Genomic DNA, 16,536 nt, shown 5'->3' on the forward strand with positions numbered 1-16,536 from the left:
TTCAAAGCCTTCTTCTTTGGGAGAGCAGATCTCATCGGACACAGGAACGCTGCTGGGCTGCAGAAGGAAATCCATCTTGTGTCTGTGCCTTAGAAATTGTGACGGACTCCACCTCTCTGCTTTTTTATTCTCCTCCAACAGATGGCGCGCTTCCGGAGGTTTCCCCCTCCCCTCTAAAAACTTTTTTTTCCCAACAACAGATGACGCGCTTCCGGAGGTTTCCCCCCTCCCTCTAAAAACTTTTTTTTCCCAACAACAGATGACGCGCTTCCGGAGGTTTCCCCCCCCTCCCTTCTCAGGATGCAATTCGACACGCTTAGCAACAGATGGCGCGCTTCCGGGGTTCACCCCCCCTTCTCAGGATGCGATTCGTCACGCGGGGGGGTTTCCCACCCCCCTTCTCCGGATGCGATTCGTCACGCTCATTACACGCTTCCGGGGGGGAGGGGCGGGAGGTCAAAAGGTCGTGATTAGGGCCATCAATCACTTCGGATCAAATTTTGTCATAAGCTGTAGGGTATTAACTCTCTAATGTAACATGCTTTGTAGACCATTGAATCCATCCTGTGCTGACCATTATGACATTTGTCAAATGGAGATCACACAACAAACATGACTTACTTGATGCTGACAATGTGAAGGCTTCACTCCACTCTGTTGAAGAATACGAGTCATCTCTGCGTCGACTCTTACACATGTAGTCTCCACTGCTGGACTCAGAAACTGTGAATGTCACATCATTATTGTGTGTCCACTGTGGGGGTGTCCTGGGTCCTCTCCATTCATACCACCACTCAGTGGTTTCACCTCCTTCCTGCACCTCACATGTCAGAGTGATCGTCTCACCTCTGAATATCTGAGGCCAGTTGGCTTGTTGTTTTACAACAACGTTATTGGAAACTGTTTACACATATTAACAGTTGAGATACAAACAGAAACATGAAATCAACACAGAAAACTTCACATTGTATGTTTGATAATCATGAGTGAATGTATATTTCAAACTAAATGACTGAACTCACAGGTTATCTCAATGGTGACATCATCACTTATATCAGTGTAGTAAACTGGGTTTCCTCTTGTTCCTCTGCAGCGGTAGATTCCTCCTTGAGATACTCTGATATCTCTGTTTTGTTGATCTCTGATTTTACCTTCATAGGTTGTTTGGGTTCGTCTGAACCACTCATATTTCCATCCATCAGAGCTCTGCACAGAGCAGGTCAGTATCACACTGCCCCCTACTGGTATGATTGTTGTTCCTGCTGTCAGTGTGGCCCTGGGTTTATCTGATGTTATGAAAAAGGAAACATATACATTTTTCATCCTCTTGACTAAAAATACAAGAAAATACATTTAAACTTTAAAAACTCCCCAGATGAAAGAACAAACTTTTTTCTCTGCACTTTAAGACAGTTTGATTTTCTGTTGCTGAATTGTGTCTATGTCAACATGATGCCAGAGCTGCAGTAACTCTTACATCACAAAGTAAGGATAGTAAAACTATTTGTCCATTTTCTGGCCTGAAGAAGTTACACTGAATGTAAACTAATGGAGTTCACTGCTGAAGGAAACACAATGATGTGTTAAGAGGGAAATGTTTGGTGTTTGTTTTATACTGTATAATAGAAAGAAGTCACCTTTTGTGAAGGTTTAAATGTTTCTTTTCCTTTTTAAAACTATATTTTTATCTGCTGTTGCTGTTATTATACATTAAAACACATACATGTAGTAATGATCGATTACAGCATTTGTGAGCAAAGTAACAGGTAAAATACAGCAGTCCTGGTTAAAGTTTCAAATTTCACAGCATGAAAAAAGTTTCCATAATAAAATTAATTAAAGATACTCTGTATTTTATACTATTTCTGAATATTTGAACACACATTATGAATAAATGCTACTGGTTACAGTGATAAAGCAGGGAGGTCTTCACTGATACAGTCAGAGACAGTAACTAACATCAAATATCAAAAATCACATCATTAATAATATCAGTAAATCAAACATATCCATCACTTATGTGATTCTACATTCACACACACACACTGAACTGGACCATCTTCAGGTTCTGTGAGTGACTTTAAAGGGCTCAATCTCAGTATCCTCCTGCTGGAGGTGACTAGTGGTGGAGATTATGGTAGTCATAGTAACAGTAACAATATTTTTATGTTTATGTTATATTTTTAACTTCCCTCCCTCGATTCTCCTCCATCTGCTGCTTTGCTCTGGTGTCTTTTTTGGAGTGAAGCTGGTGTGGCTCCAACCATAAATGTTTTCAATTGAGCTCTAAATCTAATTGGTCATCATTGCTTTTTGTATTAAACACAGTCATGTGTGTGTTTTATTTTAACAAATGGCAGCGTTTTATGAGAGGACAGGCCAGAATGACTTAAAAAAAAATACAAACTGTAGATTTATTGTTATTTGTTGTAAACTACTACTACTACTATTATTATTATTATTATTATTATTATTATTATTATTATTATTATTATTATTATTATTATTATTATTATTATTATTATTATTATCTCTGTTTATTTCTGTCAGTATTGTCCTCAGGTGATGGAGCAGCAGGTCAGCATTGGCGTCTCTATACCAGCTGAAGGTTCATGACACAAAGTGGTGACAAACTGTCTACAATGAGGCTACTATCAGCTGCAGCTCTTTGTCTGACTAACAATGTAACATGCTTTGTAGACCATTGAATTCATCCTGTGCTGACCATTATGACATTTGTCAAATGGCGATCACACAACAAACATGACTTACTTGATGCTGACAATGTGAAGGCTTCACTCCACTCTGTTGAAGAATATGAGTCATCTCTGCGTCGACTCTTACACATGTAGTCTCCACTGCTGGACTCAGAAACTGTGAATGTCACATCATTATTGTGTGTCCACTGTGTGGGTGTCCTGGGTCCTCTCCATCCATACTCCCACTCAGTGGTTTCACCTCCTTCCTGCACCTCACATGTCAGAGTGATTGTCTCACCTCTGAATATCTGAGGCCAGTTGGGTTGTTGTTTTACAACAACTTTATTGGAAACTGTTCACACATATTAACAGTTGAGATACAAACAGAAACATGAAATCAACACAGAAAACTTAACATTGTATGTTTGATAATCATGAGTGAATGTATATTTCAAACTAAATTACTGAACTCACAGGTTTTCTCAATGGTGACATCATCACTTCTATCAGTGTAGTAAACTGGGTTTCCTCTTGTTCCTCTGCAGCTGTAGATTCCTCCTTGAGATACTCTGATATCTCTGTTTTGTTGATCTCTGATTTTACCTTCAGAGGTTGTTTGGGTTCGTCTGAACCACTCATATTTCCATCCATCAGAGCTCTGCACAGAGCAGGTCAGTGTCACACTGCCCCCTACTGGTATGATTTTTGTTCCTGCTGTCAGTGTGGCCCTGGGTTTATCTGATGTTATGAAAAAGGAGGAAAATTATATAAATATGCAGATGATTCATTAAAATTGCATAAAAACAATCAATCATACCTAAAACAGATCTGAAGATTTTCAGTTAGTGACTCTGGGTAAATGGATATGGCCCTGGGTCTATATGCTGTTATGAAAAATCAGGTAAGAAAATATACACCTGATACAATGTAAATGTAAAATATCCTAAATTTTAAAAGATTTCTTCAAGTCACTCAAATTCCAACAAAACAAAATCTACACAAATATTTTCTTTATATTGTTTTTTTCTTTCCTTGCAGTTTAAGACATTTCAAATTTTCTCTGATTTCTGTCTCAACATGGTAACAGAGCTGCAGTATAATGAAGGGAATGAGACACAGAAGGAGAGCACAGCTGGGAGTAATAGACTATGTGCACATTAGCATATGCTACTTCTGGTGGGGAAACTCCTGTAGGGCGCTTCGTTTCCGGTGTTATATTCGCTCCTTGTTTACTGCCGCTTTTTCCAAAACAAGTCAACCAAATTGATGAATCGAGGTGAGATTTACATTTCTTGAGATGTCTTGGGCATTTACGGAATATATATGTAGATGCTGTTCATAGACCTGTCGATATTTTTCCCCCCGCGCCTCAGAGCAGAACAGAGAAAGGATTTAAATTCTATATTTCTCAGTATTTGTAAACAGCGGTCCCTCGTTTATCGCGGGTGTTATGTTCTAAAAATAACCAGCGATAGGTGAAATCAAGTAGCCAATTTTATTTTTTTGATGGTGGTAAACGTTTCGTCGACATTGTTGTGTTTGTTGGGGAAAAAGCAGTGTGACTGCACTTCAGAGTCACACTGCTAGCCATCGATGCAGCGATTGTGTACTGTGCAGCAGAGACGGCACGGAGGAGATCGTCTGCAGCGATCAGGATGCAGGACACAATGTGACGTAAAAAAAAACCGTGCAAACTTGCACTAACAAATCTGCTAAACAGCGAGTTGAAAGGTGAACCGCGTCATAGCGAAGGACCACTGTGATTTTGAAGGTAAGTCACAACATACCCTTCATAAATACTAATGTATAGAAACCGTTACCAGCAATCATTCATTTTTTGTGTGGCTTTTTTCACGGTTTGTTAACATGCTGTGTAGGTGTGTGCTTGACTAGCTGATATCGACATAACAGGGAAACATCTGGTTTGACTATTCTTCACCTGTAGTTTGAATGCTGAACATTTGCCTGTTTAAATTATAAGACCAGTCACTATACAGAGATGTGCTTCTGAATGTGGACGATGTGTCTTCTGCTGCAGTGATGCAGTTCTGCTTGTGTTGAGTGATGTAAACAACTGATTGATCTAAACTCTTTAAACGTCAAAATTGATCATTAGATTTTTTTATGACACACAGTGGTGAGTGTTCCCACCTTCTGCTCTTTGTAACTTAACGTGATCTTTCAGTTTTTGTGTTCTGGACATGATTTTGGAGGATATCTTCGCAGTAGCAATTGACCACAAAGTAAAGCTACCAGAAATGTACAACCTCACATCCGGTCTCAAAGCAGGAAGTTATCATTTTCTCGTGCACAGGGTCTATTAGGCAGGACGAGACAAGGGAAACAAAACTAGAAACACTGACATGAGACGCAGACCTTCAAAATAAAACAGGAAACACACCGACTGAACTCTAGACATGTAAACTTAACAGAGACTGAGACAGAACATAGAGACCTGAAACGTGGGACAGAAAGGCACAGAGTAAACACAACATGAACACATAAAACAAAACCTAAGAACTAAAACCGTAACAGCCATAACTGATCCTGGGGTAATAATAATAATAATAATAATAACTACAATAATCAAAACAGCAAAGGACTCAGAACATAAAACATATTATAAAATACCAAAACACACGAGACTCAAAATGCTGAACCGTGACAACTGGAGCATCAGGGGCCAAATCACAAAACACGTTTATGAATGACTGAGCCACACATTTAATTTCTGACTGATTAACATATTATCATTAAAAATAAAAACAGTATTATCAAATATTATAACCCCATTATTGTTTATTATTTTTTAACTTTATAACACTTTATATATTCAGAAATAACTTGGCAGGTTGGGGCCGTAAATCACTTTGTAACATAAGTTTTTGTCATAATATTATCCCCCTCTGATCTCCAAACTGTGGGGAATCCATGTTGTTTTATTTCTTATGACATTTTTAAACTCACCAGTTTCCTGAATGATGACTGGATCACTTTCTACTGTGAGTAAATTTGTCCCTTTTATACGTCCTCTGCAGGCGTAGATGCCGCCTTTAGAGGTCACAAGTTCTCCCTTTGATTCACCAGCTACTGCGATCTTCTGGTTAGAGTAAACACTGGGTTCTCTGAACCAGTCATATTCAAAGTCAGCAGAGTTCTTCACATCACAGGTCAGTGTGATGTGAAGAACAGCAAAACTCAGTGAGATAATCTGCACTACACACACTGTTGATGTTTTCAGATCAGATAAACATGAAAAGAAAATCCACATGTATGAAGCCACAGCTCTTCAGTAAATGTACAGTTTGTATCGTGGGTGTGTGTTTGATTGCTCACACAGTTAACATGGTTATATTAACATTTTAACCAATAAATCAATGAAATGTTTGGTTCATGATACAAAATATAACACAGAGGACGTCATTTAGAGCAACACAAGAAGAAGAAAACAGTTTCTCACCTTCAGTGTTTCCATGTCTGACTGTACCGAGCACTAAAATAATGAATGAAACATCATCAGACATTATACAACTGACAAAATCACAATAAATATATAAACTGAGTTTTTTTTTTTTAAATCTTCACATGGCACAGTTATTACTCATCACCAAATATATGTGTTTCTATTAGCTGTGAAACCAGCTGGAAACATCTAGTCTGCTGTGTTGAAGCTGTCAGGTAAACAGGTTAAAGCAGTGATACACTGTAATTGTCACCAGTGAGAAACATTTTCCTTCATTGCTGCCATTCAAACAGTAAAGGTGTGTATTGTACTCACAGAATAACCCCAGCAAACAGAGCAAAGAGTGCCCCATCCTCACGTCCAGCCCTGCACGCTGATCTGCATCTAATCTCAAAGGTTTCGACTTTGCCTTAATAAAGAGAAGCTGCACTTAATGTAGATAAGACCAGAGTTTATATTCAGCTCCTTCTTCTATCGCCTCTCTGTGCTTCCTTCCTTTTACACCAACCTCAAACAGCTCCTGTAGCTTTGACCACAGCAGTTGTGTGACGTGTTCACATTTCCTGTCCACTGCAAACATTTAAGTTTCTTTCCTGTTTAGTGTTCCTACCTTTCTCTGTGATATACAAAGGTGCTCTGTTGCTTAGTTACTGACACACTTTGCAGGTCATAGTTTTATCTTTGTTGTCGTGTCCTGCCTCCACCCTTCAGTATCACAACTACAGACTCACTGATCTGTCTGACTGAATGTGAACAAATTTATCTTTGTCTCCTCTGACAGAAGAATATCCGACCAACATTCATCAAGTTTCTTTTCATCCTCTTTAACAAAGTTTGTTGCTTGGCCTTTTCTGCTCACGTTAAAGAACCTGATGTCTACAGACACACATGCAGTGCACAGATTAACCAGCGGGGATCAGCAACTCATGCAGAGCCCTCAGCTGAGACATCCAACATGGCTGACATCAGTCAACGAGCCTTCAACGATTCCTCAAAGATATTTTCACCAGTTTTCTAAAAGATTTGTGAACATTGTGAAAGGAAACTCAAAGTTTAATGTGTTAAAAAGAAACTTTAATGTTTCTATTTGAAGATAAACTGAGCAACAAATTGTACAAAAATGCCAGATGCAGCTAAAAAAGATTTTTTCCACCTCATGTGAAAAATATTTATTTTTTAGAAGGTTCAAATAAACACACCAGCTTTTAAAAAGTTTTCATTTTATTTATGATTCAGGCTTTAGAGGGTTAATATCTGAGCTTCTAATAAACAAATAAACAGAGGTCTGATATCAGGACTGTAATAAAACAATTATTAGATTTCTGCCTTTTTTCATTGATGTTTCCACAGTCTGTCACAGCTCCACAGCTCTTCCTTGTCAGTGGGATGTGTTAGTCATCTTCCTCACCTGCTCCAGTCAGCTCAGGTTGGCACATTTGTTCTCCATCCTCAAATAGCTGCACATAAAAGGACCGACTGTTCATCCACTCACTGAGTTACAGCACACTGAGGAAACTAGCCTGACTGCAGAGAATCACCCTTGTAGTTTATCCACTTAATCCAGTCTTCTTCTGTCTCTGATCTTCTCCAGTGTTCAACCTGCAAACCTTCAGTTGTGCAAACACACACCTGCTGTGGAAAAACACACCTGCCTGTTCACTCTCTACTCATCTGAGCTCTGTGTGATTACATTTAGAGAAAGTTGGCCCTGTTTTAGCATCTTGTTTTAGATTTTAGATTCTTATGGTTTTCTTTTTCAGATAATAATAATAAATATTAACTATTAACAGTAAATTAGCAATCAAGGCAATTTACACACCGAGGTGTTATTTATAGTAAAATGAAGATCAGTAAATATTTTCTCATGTTTTAAGGAGTGTGAAAGACAACAAACCAGAACGTGTAAAACTCTGAGCTCTGTATTCTGCCTGTTTAACGTCTCACAGTCTCCTCATCATCTGTCTGTGCTGTCAGAGCTAAAGCATGTGATCTGGAAGGCAGCTCATATTTAGCTTCAATTGTTCTTCCTCATTTTAGTTCTGCAGGCTGATGGAAATAATGAAGTCACTGTAATGTTTAAGTGCAGAGATGGTGCAGATAAGCCTGCAGCTATGAGGCCACCAACAGTTACAGAAATATTCACACGTTAAAGAAAAAACTTTTCTTAAAGTGCAAAAAATGAACAAAAATATGAAGAAATTTCATTTTGTTTTAAATTATTAGCTTTGAATAAATTAACTTTGGTGCAAATGATTGTTTGATTTACGGATTTATTACATTGATTAATGAAAAATGATGAAGAAGAGGCACTATTTTATAAAGATAACTGAATATTTGATTGTCATTACTGTTATTCCAGTACAGGCACATCATGTAAACATGTGTCATGCACACAGAGGTCAAAGTGAAATTCATACTGTGCTCTTTGTCTGTGCTCCTTGTTAACTCTTTGCTGTGAGCTGATAACATAAAACTAAACATCAGCTACACTGAAGACTTGAGGCTGAAACCACAGGCTGCATTTCCTCTGTTCATGGTGACCCAACCAGAAACCATGAGGCCTGTCAGTGGATAAAAATAAGCCTGTGGCAGAAAAGATGGTGACCACCAACAGTCTTTCACACACATGTAAGCTGCTCAGAAGAGTAAAGACGTTATTCTTTGCAGTTTGATCTTGTGATACTGTTTTGATATTGATTCTTGAATAAAACATAATCAATGCATTTCTTTGCAGATCTGAATTTATTTAAAATTTCTTTCAGTGTTTTAAAAGTTTTACATCCATCAGAAATATACAACATTTTTAATTTGCAAAAACTTCAAGAGATTTATTCAAAAACACAAACACAGGTCAAAAATAACCTGCACTGGTGCTCAACAGCTTTAAATGTTAGCAAATCTTTAACTGAGGTTGTTGAGTTTGACTGTACGCTGTGTATTCAGACACATGATGGCAGTGCTGAGAAGTAAAACAGAAAGACTGTAACAGCAGCACAATAATCACACACTCAGAGTAAATGCATAAAACAACAAGAACAAAAAACACTTTTAAGTGTGATTCAGTCATTCAATTTATTTCAAACACATAATAAACTGAATTATTGCTGATCAAATAAACAAAAATACACTAATATAATAATCAAAAACACAGGAGCACTGAGGCCTCGATCCTGTAGGATAATATTTTAACTGGTAATTTAAAGATTAATTTAAATTAATCTAATTTAAAGGCTTAAAGAAAGATAAATTAAAAACATTCAGTCTATACCTTGAATCTCTGCTAAAGGGCAGTATGCTCACTTATATGGTGACACGATCTCCTCAGCACACTCTGTTCACACTCCAAAACTTTGCAGCATCCCACAAACACCACAGTCCACAGCCTCACATCAGAACAAAGGAGAGAAGAAGAAGAAGAGCACCTGCTGCTACTTCCTTTTTTATACCCTCTGTTTGATCCCCTGGGTCCTAAAGCCGTTACACTAATCACAGTAATAATAATGAGCAATAACACTAATAACATTTCAAACACTTTAACGACCTGAATTATTGCTGATCAGATAAAATAAAAATACAATAATAACAGTAAGTTATGAAGAGCTGTAAGAAGCTCACTTCTTTTTCATTAGTAGCTGAGAACCAGCATAAAGTTGTATTACTGCCACCTACACAGCTGTGATGGTAACAGCAGACTCCAAACACTGTTCGTCTTTCAGACTCAGAGTCTGTGCAGAATTTCTCTCACACCACCATTTATTAACCCTGCAATAAAACCTCTAAACTCTCTGCTTCTGCATCCTAATTCACAGATTTAATTAAATCAGGGAACACAGGACTGCATGACATTTTATTAGAAACTAAAATGACATAAAGTCAACAAATTAGTTACAAATGGTAACAGGACAAAATGAAAAGTCACCAGTGTAGTTGTAGTTGCTCTCCCACTTTATAGGACAAAGACATGATTGATAGTGAAGAGGGAAACCCATCTACAGCACAGCTGAGCTATTAGAGTACGGTGACCACTTGTTGACTTGTAAAAGACTATATGACATTTTTTATTTCACCATTCATTAACTGCACAGAGATGTTATTGTTTAAATATGTTTTCTTCATGTAAACAGTATTATAAAGGTTCTTCATGACTGGCACAAGTGTCCTCTTTTTTGGAAATCAAATTATGGTCACCCTGTATTACAGGATATGATCAGCACTGTTTATCACCGTCATGCTGATTTTGCAGAAAAATGCCAACCAGGCTCAACCCAGCTGGTTAAGTTTACACCTGACTGACCTGTGCCTCCTCCTCACTGTGACTAAACAATCAGACTCTGCAGGGTCAAAGAGACGTTTTGTTTCTGTCTTGTTTTCGACAGAACCGTTTGGATTTTTAGCTCTGATGTTTGTGTCGTATTAATGAATTATAATACTGCTACTTCTCTGAGTTGTGCTGACCGTGATTGATGCAGAGCTTTAATTCTCTGTGATGTTCTGTCTCCATGCAATCTGTCATATGAGATTTAGCCCATGTACAAGTTATCTTTTCATTTAACTATCAGCACATAGAGAGATGATCTGATTATTTTGTGGATAATTTCATACAGGAAACAAAAATCAAAAATAAATATAAAATGTTCAAATGTAAAAAGATTTTATTTCTACCTTCTAACTAAAAGATGCAAAAAATGATCAGAAACACAAAAATATACATGAAATACATTCAAATGTATTCACTGCCTATGATATAATTCGTATTTATATAATGTAAACAAATACAGTTAAAGTATTTGTTGGTGCCCATATCAGTATTTACACTGCAAACACTGACTGTAAATTGTGCTGTCAGATACTAAACATCACATATTTCTCACTGCTGTTGGAACATGTTAGATACAGTCAAGGTTTATTACAATTTTTTTATAAAAGTAACCGAAGATAAAGAGCATGAATATTGAATATGAATACACCTCCATTTGGTTTATACTGAATTATATGATATTATGATGTAATATTGTAACTGTACATAAAGCTGAGCATGTCTGATATTTGGGCAGCAGAGGAGCAAGAGTGGCTTCATAAAAAGCTTCTTCTTGGCTTTGCTGCTACAGCTCTCCTCACTGACCTGTAAGACAAGCACAAAGAGACAAAGTGATTTCCAACATGTAAAGATATTATGAGCTGAAGACATTTAATAATGTGAAGAATAAATCAGCCTGCATGGCAGCAGAATTACTGAGAGAGCTTCCTGATGTGACTTCAGAATAAACTGCTGCATCAGCTGCAGGACTTGATGTTCCTGTGAATGAAGAGAAGATCATTGAAAACAATAATATCATTAACCAGGAGGAAACTGGATGTCTCCACTGATGTAAAGAGTAAGATAGATTTTATAATCCAAGTAATGAATACTTGTGAATACATAAATATAAATATTAAAATAAACAGATTTACATTGTAAGAGCAGATAAACATGATGAACAATATTCAGTGGAGATGATGGCAGACTTTGCTCACCTTTGTTTTTCTTGGCTTTTTCTTTTTTGGGCTGTTTGACCTCAGCATACATCAGACTGTCCTCTAAAAGAGACGTCAGAGCTCAGCACACATTTGTTCAGCACAGATATGATGACAAGAACATTACAGAGTAAAAACATGAGAGAAACTGTTTAGATTGGGGACATATAGATGGACAATACCATACTGTACAATAACAATATCATTCTGTATATGAAGCAGACAAACTTACACTAAACTCTGAACGGCCCTCGATGTGTATAAGATTCAGTCTGCTGATGTGTAGTGGTCGTATGTAGTAGCTAAGCTTGGTCAGTGAATAACTAAACTCCATGTTGACCTATAATTACCTGCAATATAATGATGTGATGACACGTTCAAGTACAAACACTGAATGAGACTGTTGTGACTGTACCTGCAGCTCCCGTCTTCACCTCAGAGTAAACAGCACTCTGCTCTGGTTTATGATGCTTCTCTGTGAAGATGATCAGATTAATGAAAATAATGAAAACATTTTAAATATTGTAAAAACTTTCCAGGCTTTTTTCTACACTGTGTGTTTTGTGTACTCACTCTTCTTTCCAAAGTTTTGAAGTGTAATAAGAGAGTATGTGACGTCTCGCGGTTCATCTGTACCTGAAATGTAAAAATGTTTATAAACACATCACATGCAGTTAGTCTCCTTAAATCAGAAGCTTCTTGCATCTCTAGCTGCTCTGAGCTTTTCTAAATATGAACTGTACCAGTTCCAGTGTCTTCCACTGGTGTGATGGATTCATAGAGGTTAGCATCACCTTCATGAAAATGAAAAGAAACCAGAGTCAGAGTTTCATTTTAATGTCATCAGTCAAAGAAAGATTTTCATTAGTTGTGGTTAAGTCAAATCCAGGACTGTCAGATATTTTCAGAGCATGAACCCATCATGGTGTTACTGTTTGTGTTGCTCTGATATGAAACAATAACATTTGTGGATTCTTTCAGTCGAGTTAAAGATACAATCAGGTTGTAAAATCCTGTTTGTTTCTGATCTTTTGTGCATGTAGTCAGTTGGTTATTTGGTTGTTTGTCCAGCTGGATTTTTATAAATGTTCTCTAAAGCTGCTGAGCACAAACTGAACCTAAGAAATGTTCCTGTTAATGGAGACTGAATGAAAAGTCAATATTAATAATGATAATAAAGATCGGTTTAAGTGCTGACCAGGATGAACAGAGTTGTATTCATGAGTTTCATTCTGGTTGACTCCATGATTTGTGGAAGAGCCCGGACTGTGACTCTCAGACTGGATCCACCTGAAACAGGAAATAAACACAATAAACTCAAAAGTAACTGATGTTTGTTTAAAATAATAATAAAAAGTATTTTACCAACCTGGTGAAGCAGGAATCTGTGAAAGAGACAAATGTTATTACACATGTTTGTCATGTAAATTTTTATTTTGTGTCATGAGATCAGAATACATGTATATGTATGAATAATTAAAGTGTGTGTAGTAAATAAACTCTCTAATACAGCATGAAAAGAAGAGGCTCTTACACTTGGACTGTCTGCAGAGATACAACAAGAGCAGGAGAATAATAATGAGAGAGACTCCACAAACCAGTCCAACAATCAACCACACAGGAGATGAAAATTCTGCCAAAGATAGTGACAACAAATAATAAAGTTTAATTATATTTGATATTTTATAAGATAATTTTATAATAAATCCAGTTCATCGATTTTCCTTGACTTGAAACCACTTTGAGTCAACTCCTGCTGTATTTAAATGACTTGACTCCCCACAATGAACACATAAACACAAGTCCAGTCTCTTAAATTTCCTCTTAAATGTTGACTTCAGTAAATCTGCGTTACAAACTTTTACTATATAAATATGTCAAAGAGTCAACTCTTAATATAAAGAAACAAAAACTGATGTTTACATTGAGATTTTCTGTTTCCTGTCAGAAACTGTCAGCATGACTCTGCTCTGTGGTTTCATGTTGTGACTCCTGTTCTACACTACTTGCAGTCTTACTTGTAGAATTGTTACAGAACTAATTGTGAATTTATGTTGATTTGGAGATTTGCTGAAAATGATTGTTTCACATTCACAATCCCACCTAGTCTCCCCTCCTTGGATCACATTCCTGACACTGATTCTCTAGACTCCACATTTTACATGACTATTCATATTCAACCATTTCCAATAAGAACATTATTACAATGCCAAAGAGGTTACCATGAGATATAATGCTGTTTGACCTTCATAGTAATCCTCAATCATCAATCTATTCAACATTGCTGAATCTAAACTCACCAGTCATGTTAATCTGAATTTCTTGGCTGTCCTCTGTGTAGTAAACTGGGTTTCCTCTTCCTCCTCTGCACCTGTAGAGTCCTTCCTGTGAGACATTGATTTGTCCATTTGATGTGGGGACAACATCCACTGTGGTATTATCTCTGTACCAGTAGTATTTCCAACCAGATGATGATGGTGGGTTCACAGAGCAGGTCAGGGTCACACTGCCCCCTACTGGAACAGTTGTGTTATCAACTCTCAGTTTGGCCTTTGGTTTATCTGCAGTTCAGTTTAGAAAAAGAACAAAAGTCAATGACTGAATCGTGTACATACGGATGTTCACTGTTCATAGACACAAACTGCATCTTTCTTGGCTGCTACCTCAAAGCAGATTGTGCGCTGTCAGTCCTGTGTGCTGCATGTGACTGAATCAAAACCGTTTAAATAACTAGATGTAAATGGTGAACATCAACAAATCTTGGTGATCTTGAAGAGATACAAATTGTACAATCGTTTTGATCAAAGCTGTGAAAGTTTTATATTTTCTTTGCTGTATTTAAAAAGTACTTGAAGATTGATTAATAAGCTGGTCCGTCTTTAGGACCTGGGAGTTTAAAGGGATCAATCTCAATCAGCCTCCTGCTAAAGGTGAGTGGCAGTGACTCAGAGTTATGAGACTGTTAATCATAGAAACAGTACCACTATTTTTGGTGGTATGTCTGTGTGTGTTTATTTATTTGATCAGATGATAGTTCAGAATTACTTTTATTCTTTTTATAGAAATTGTAGATCAATTGTTATTTGTTTGAATATATTATTTATTTATCCTGTTTATATCATTATTGTCCTCAGGTGATGGAGCAGCAGGTCAGCATTGGCGTCTCTATACCAGCTGAAGGTTCATGACACAAAGTGGTGACAAACTGTCTACAATGAGGCTACTATCAGCTGCAGCTCTTTGTCTGACTAACAATGTAACATGCTTTGTAGACCATTGAATTCATCCTGTGCTGACCATTATGACATTTGTCAAATGGAGATCACACAACAAACATGACTTACTTGATACTGACAATGTGAAGGCTTCACTCCACTCTGTTGAAGAATATGAGTCATCTCTGCGTCGACTCTTACACATGTAGTCTCCACTGCTGGACTCAGAAACTCTGAATGTCACATCATTATTGTGTGTCCACTGTGTGGGTGTCCTGGGTCCTCTCCATTCATACTCCCACTCAGTGGTTTCACCTCCTTCCTGCACCTCACATGTCAGAGTGATCGTCTCACCTCTGAATATCTGAGGCCAGTTGGGTTGTTGTTTTACAACAACTTTATTGGAAACTGTTTACACATATTAACAGTTGAGATACAAACAGAAACATGAAATCAACACAGAAAACTTCACATTGTATGTTTGATAATCATGAGTGAATGTATATTTCAAACTAAATGACTGAACTCACTGGTTTTCTCAATGGTGACATCATCACTTATATCAGTGTAGTAAACTGGGTTTCCTCTTGTTCCTATGCAGCTGTAGATTCCTCCTTCAGATACTCTGATATCTCTGTTTTGTTGATCTCTGATTTGACCTTCAGAGGTTGTTTGGGTTCGTCTGAACCACTCATATTTCCATCCATCAGAGCTCTGCACAGAGCAGGTCAGTGTCACACTGCCCCCTACTGGTATGATTGTTGTTCCTGCTGTCAGTGTGGCCCTGGGTTTATCTGCAATTAATTTACAGGAAAAAGTAGAATAGATTGTCACTTGTCTCAGGAAGAAATTTCTTACAACACTGATCACACTTTAAATATTCACTGAGTAGTTTTGTATAAATGAGTAATCAGCAAATCAGACATATTAGACTGTGTTACAAAATCAAATTCCCTCTGATTTATTACCTGCCTATATCATATAATTTCCTCCTCGCCCTCTGTGGGCGGTCTTCTTTCAAGGTCAGGTCCTCTGCCAGAGGCCTGGGAGCTTGAGGGTCTTGCACAGTATCTTTCCTGTTCGTAGGACTGCACTCGTCTGGACAGAGATCTTGGATGTTGGTTCCTGGGATCTGCTGGAGCCACTTGCCTAGCTTGGGATCACTGCACCTAGCGCTCCGATTACCTCTGGGACCCCTGTTACTTTCACCCTCCACATATTCTCAAGGTCTTCTCTGAGCCCTTGTTACTTCTCCATCTTCTTGTGTTCCTTTTTCCTGATGTTGCTGTCATTCGGTATCACTACATCTATTACTAAAGCCGTCTTCTTCCACTTATGTACCACCCCTGTGTCCGGTTGGTTAGGCATCACCATTTTGTGCAGCTGTAACTGGAAGTCCCACAGGATCTTAGCTTGGTCATTCTTGATCACCCTACGGGAGGTCTCCCATTTTGGCCTCAGAGCTTCCAGGCCATACTCGGCACAGATGTTTCTGTACACTATGCTGGCCACTTGGTTATGGCGTTCCATCTGTGCCCTGCCTGCTAGCATCTTGGACCCCGCTGTTATGTGCTGGATTCTCTCAGGGGCATCTTTACACAGCCTGCCCCTGGGGTCTTGCCTGATGTGGCAGACCCCAGCCTCT

General features: G+C 37.9%; 2 protein-coding genes across 2 annotated transcripts in view; both read right to left on the reverse strand.

Annotated features, from left to right (window-relative positions):
- Positions 1-16,536, reverse strand: part of LOC146674668 (basement membrane-specific heparan sulfate proteoglycan core protein-like) — a 75,764-nt gene that overhangs the window by 41,110 nt on the left and 18,118 nt on the right. The window contains exons 15-21 of the mRNA XM_085401112.1: positions 15,422-15,685; positions 15,021-15,299; positions 4,590-4,592; positions 3,174-3,437; positions 2,773-3,051; positions 1,023-1,286; positions 622-900 (exon numbers count right to left, since the gene is read on the reverse strand). Coding sequence (XP_085257238.1) covers positions 622-900; positions 1,023-1,286; positions 2,773-3,051; positions 3,174-3,437; positions 4,590-4,592; positions 15,021-15,299; positions 15,422-15,685 — 1,632 coding nt within the window. The remainder of the gene's footprint in view (positions 1-621; positions 901-1,022; positions 1,287-2,772; positions 3,052-3,173; positions 3,438-4,589; positions 4,593-15,020; positions 15,300-15,421; positions 15,686-16,536) is intronic.
- On the reverse strand, positions 10,403-13,083 carry LOC146674672 (uncharacterized; the record flags this gene model as incomplete). Its single annotated transcript, XM_085385274.1, has 7 exons — positions 10,403-11,458; positions 11,677-11,739; positions 12,092-12,151; positions 12,250-12,312; positions 12,420-12,470; positions 12,875-12,966; positions 13,046-13,083. Coding segments are annotated over 7 exons (492 nt in total), but the record flags the coding sequence as incomplete, so codon positions are not given.

The sequence above is a fragment of the Rhamphochromis longiceps genome, linkage group LG3 (assembly GCF_057381845.1).
Source record: "Rhamphochromis longiceps isolate RC_006_pf linkage group LG3, R_longiceps_female_GT1.1, whole genome shotgun sequence".
NCBI lineage: Eukaryota > Metazoa > Chordata > Actinopteri > Cichliformes > Cichlidae > Rhamphochromis > Rhamphochromis longiceps.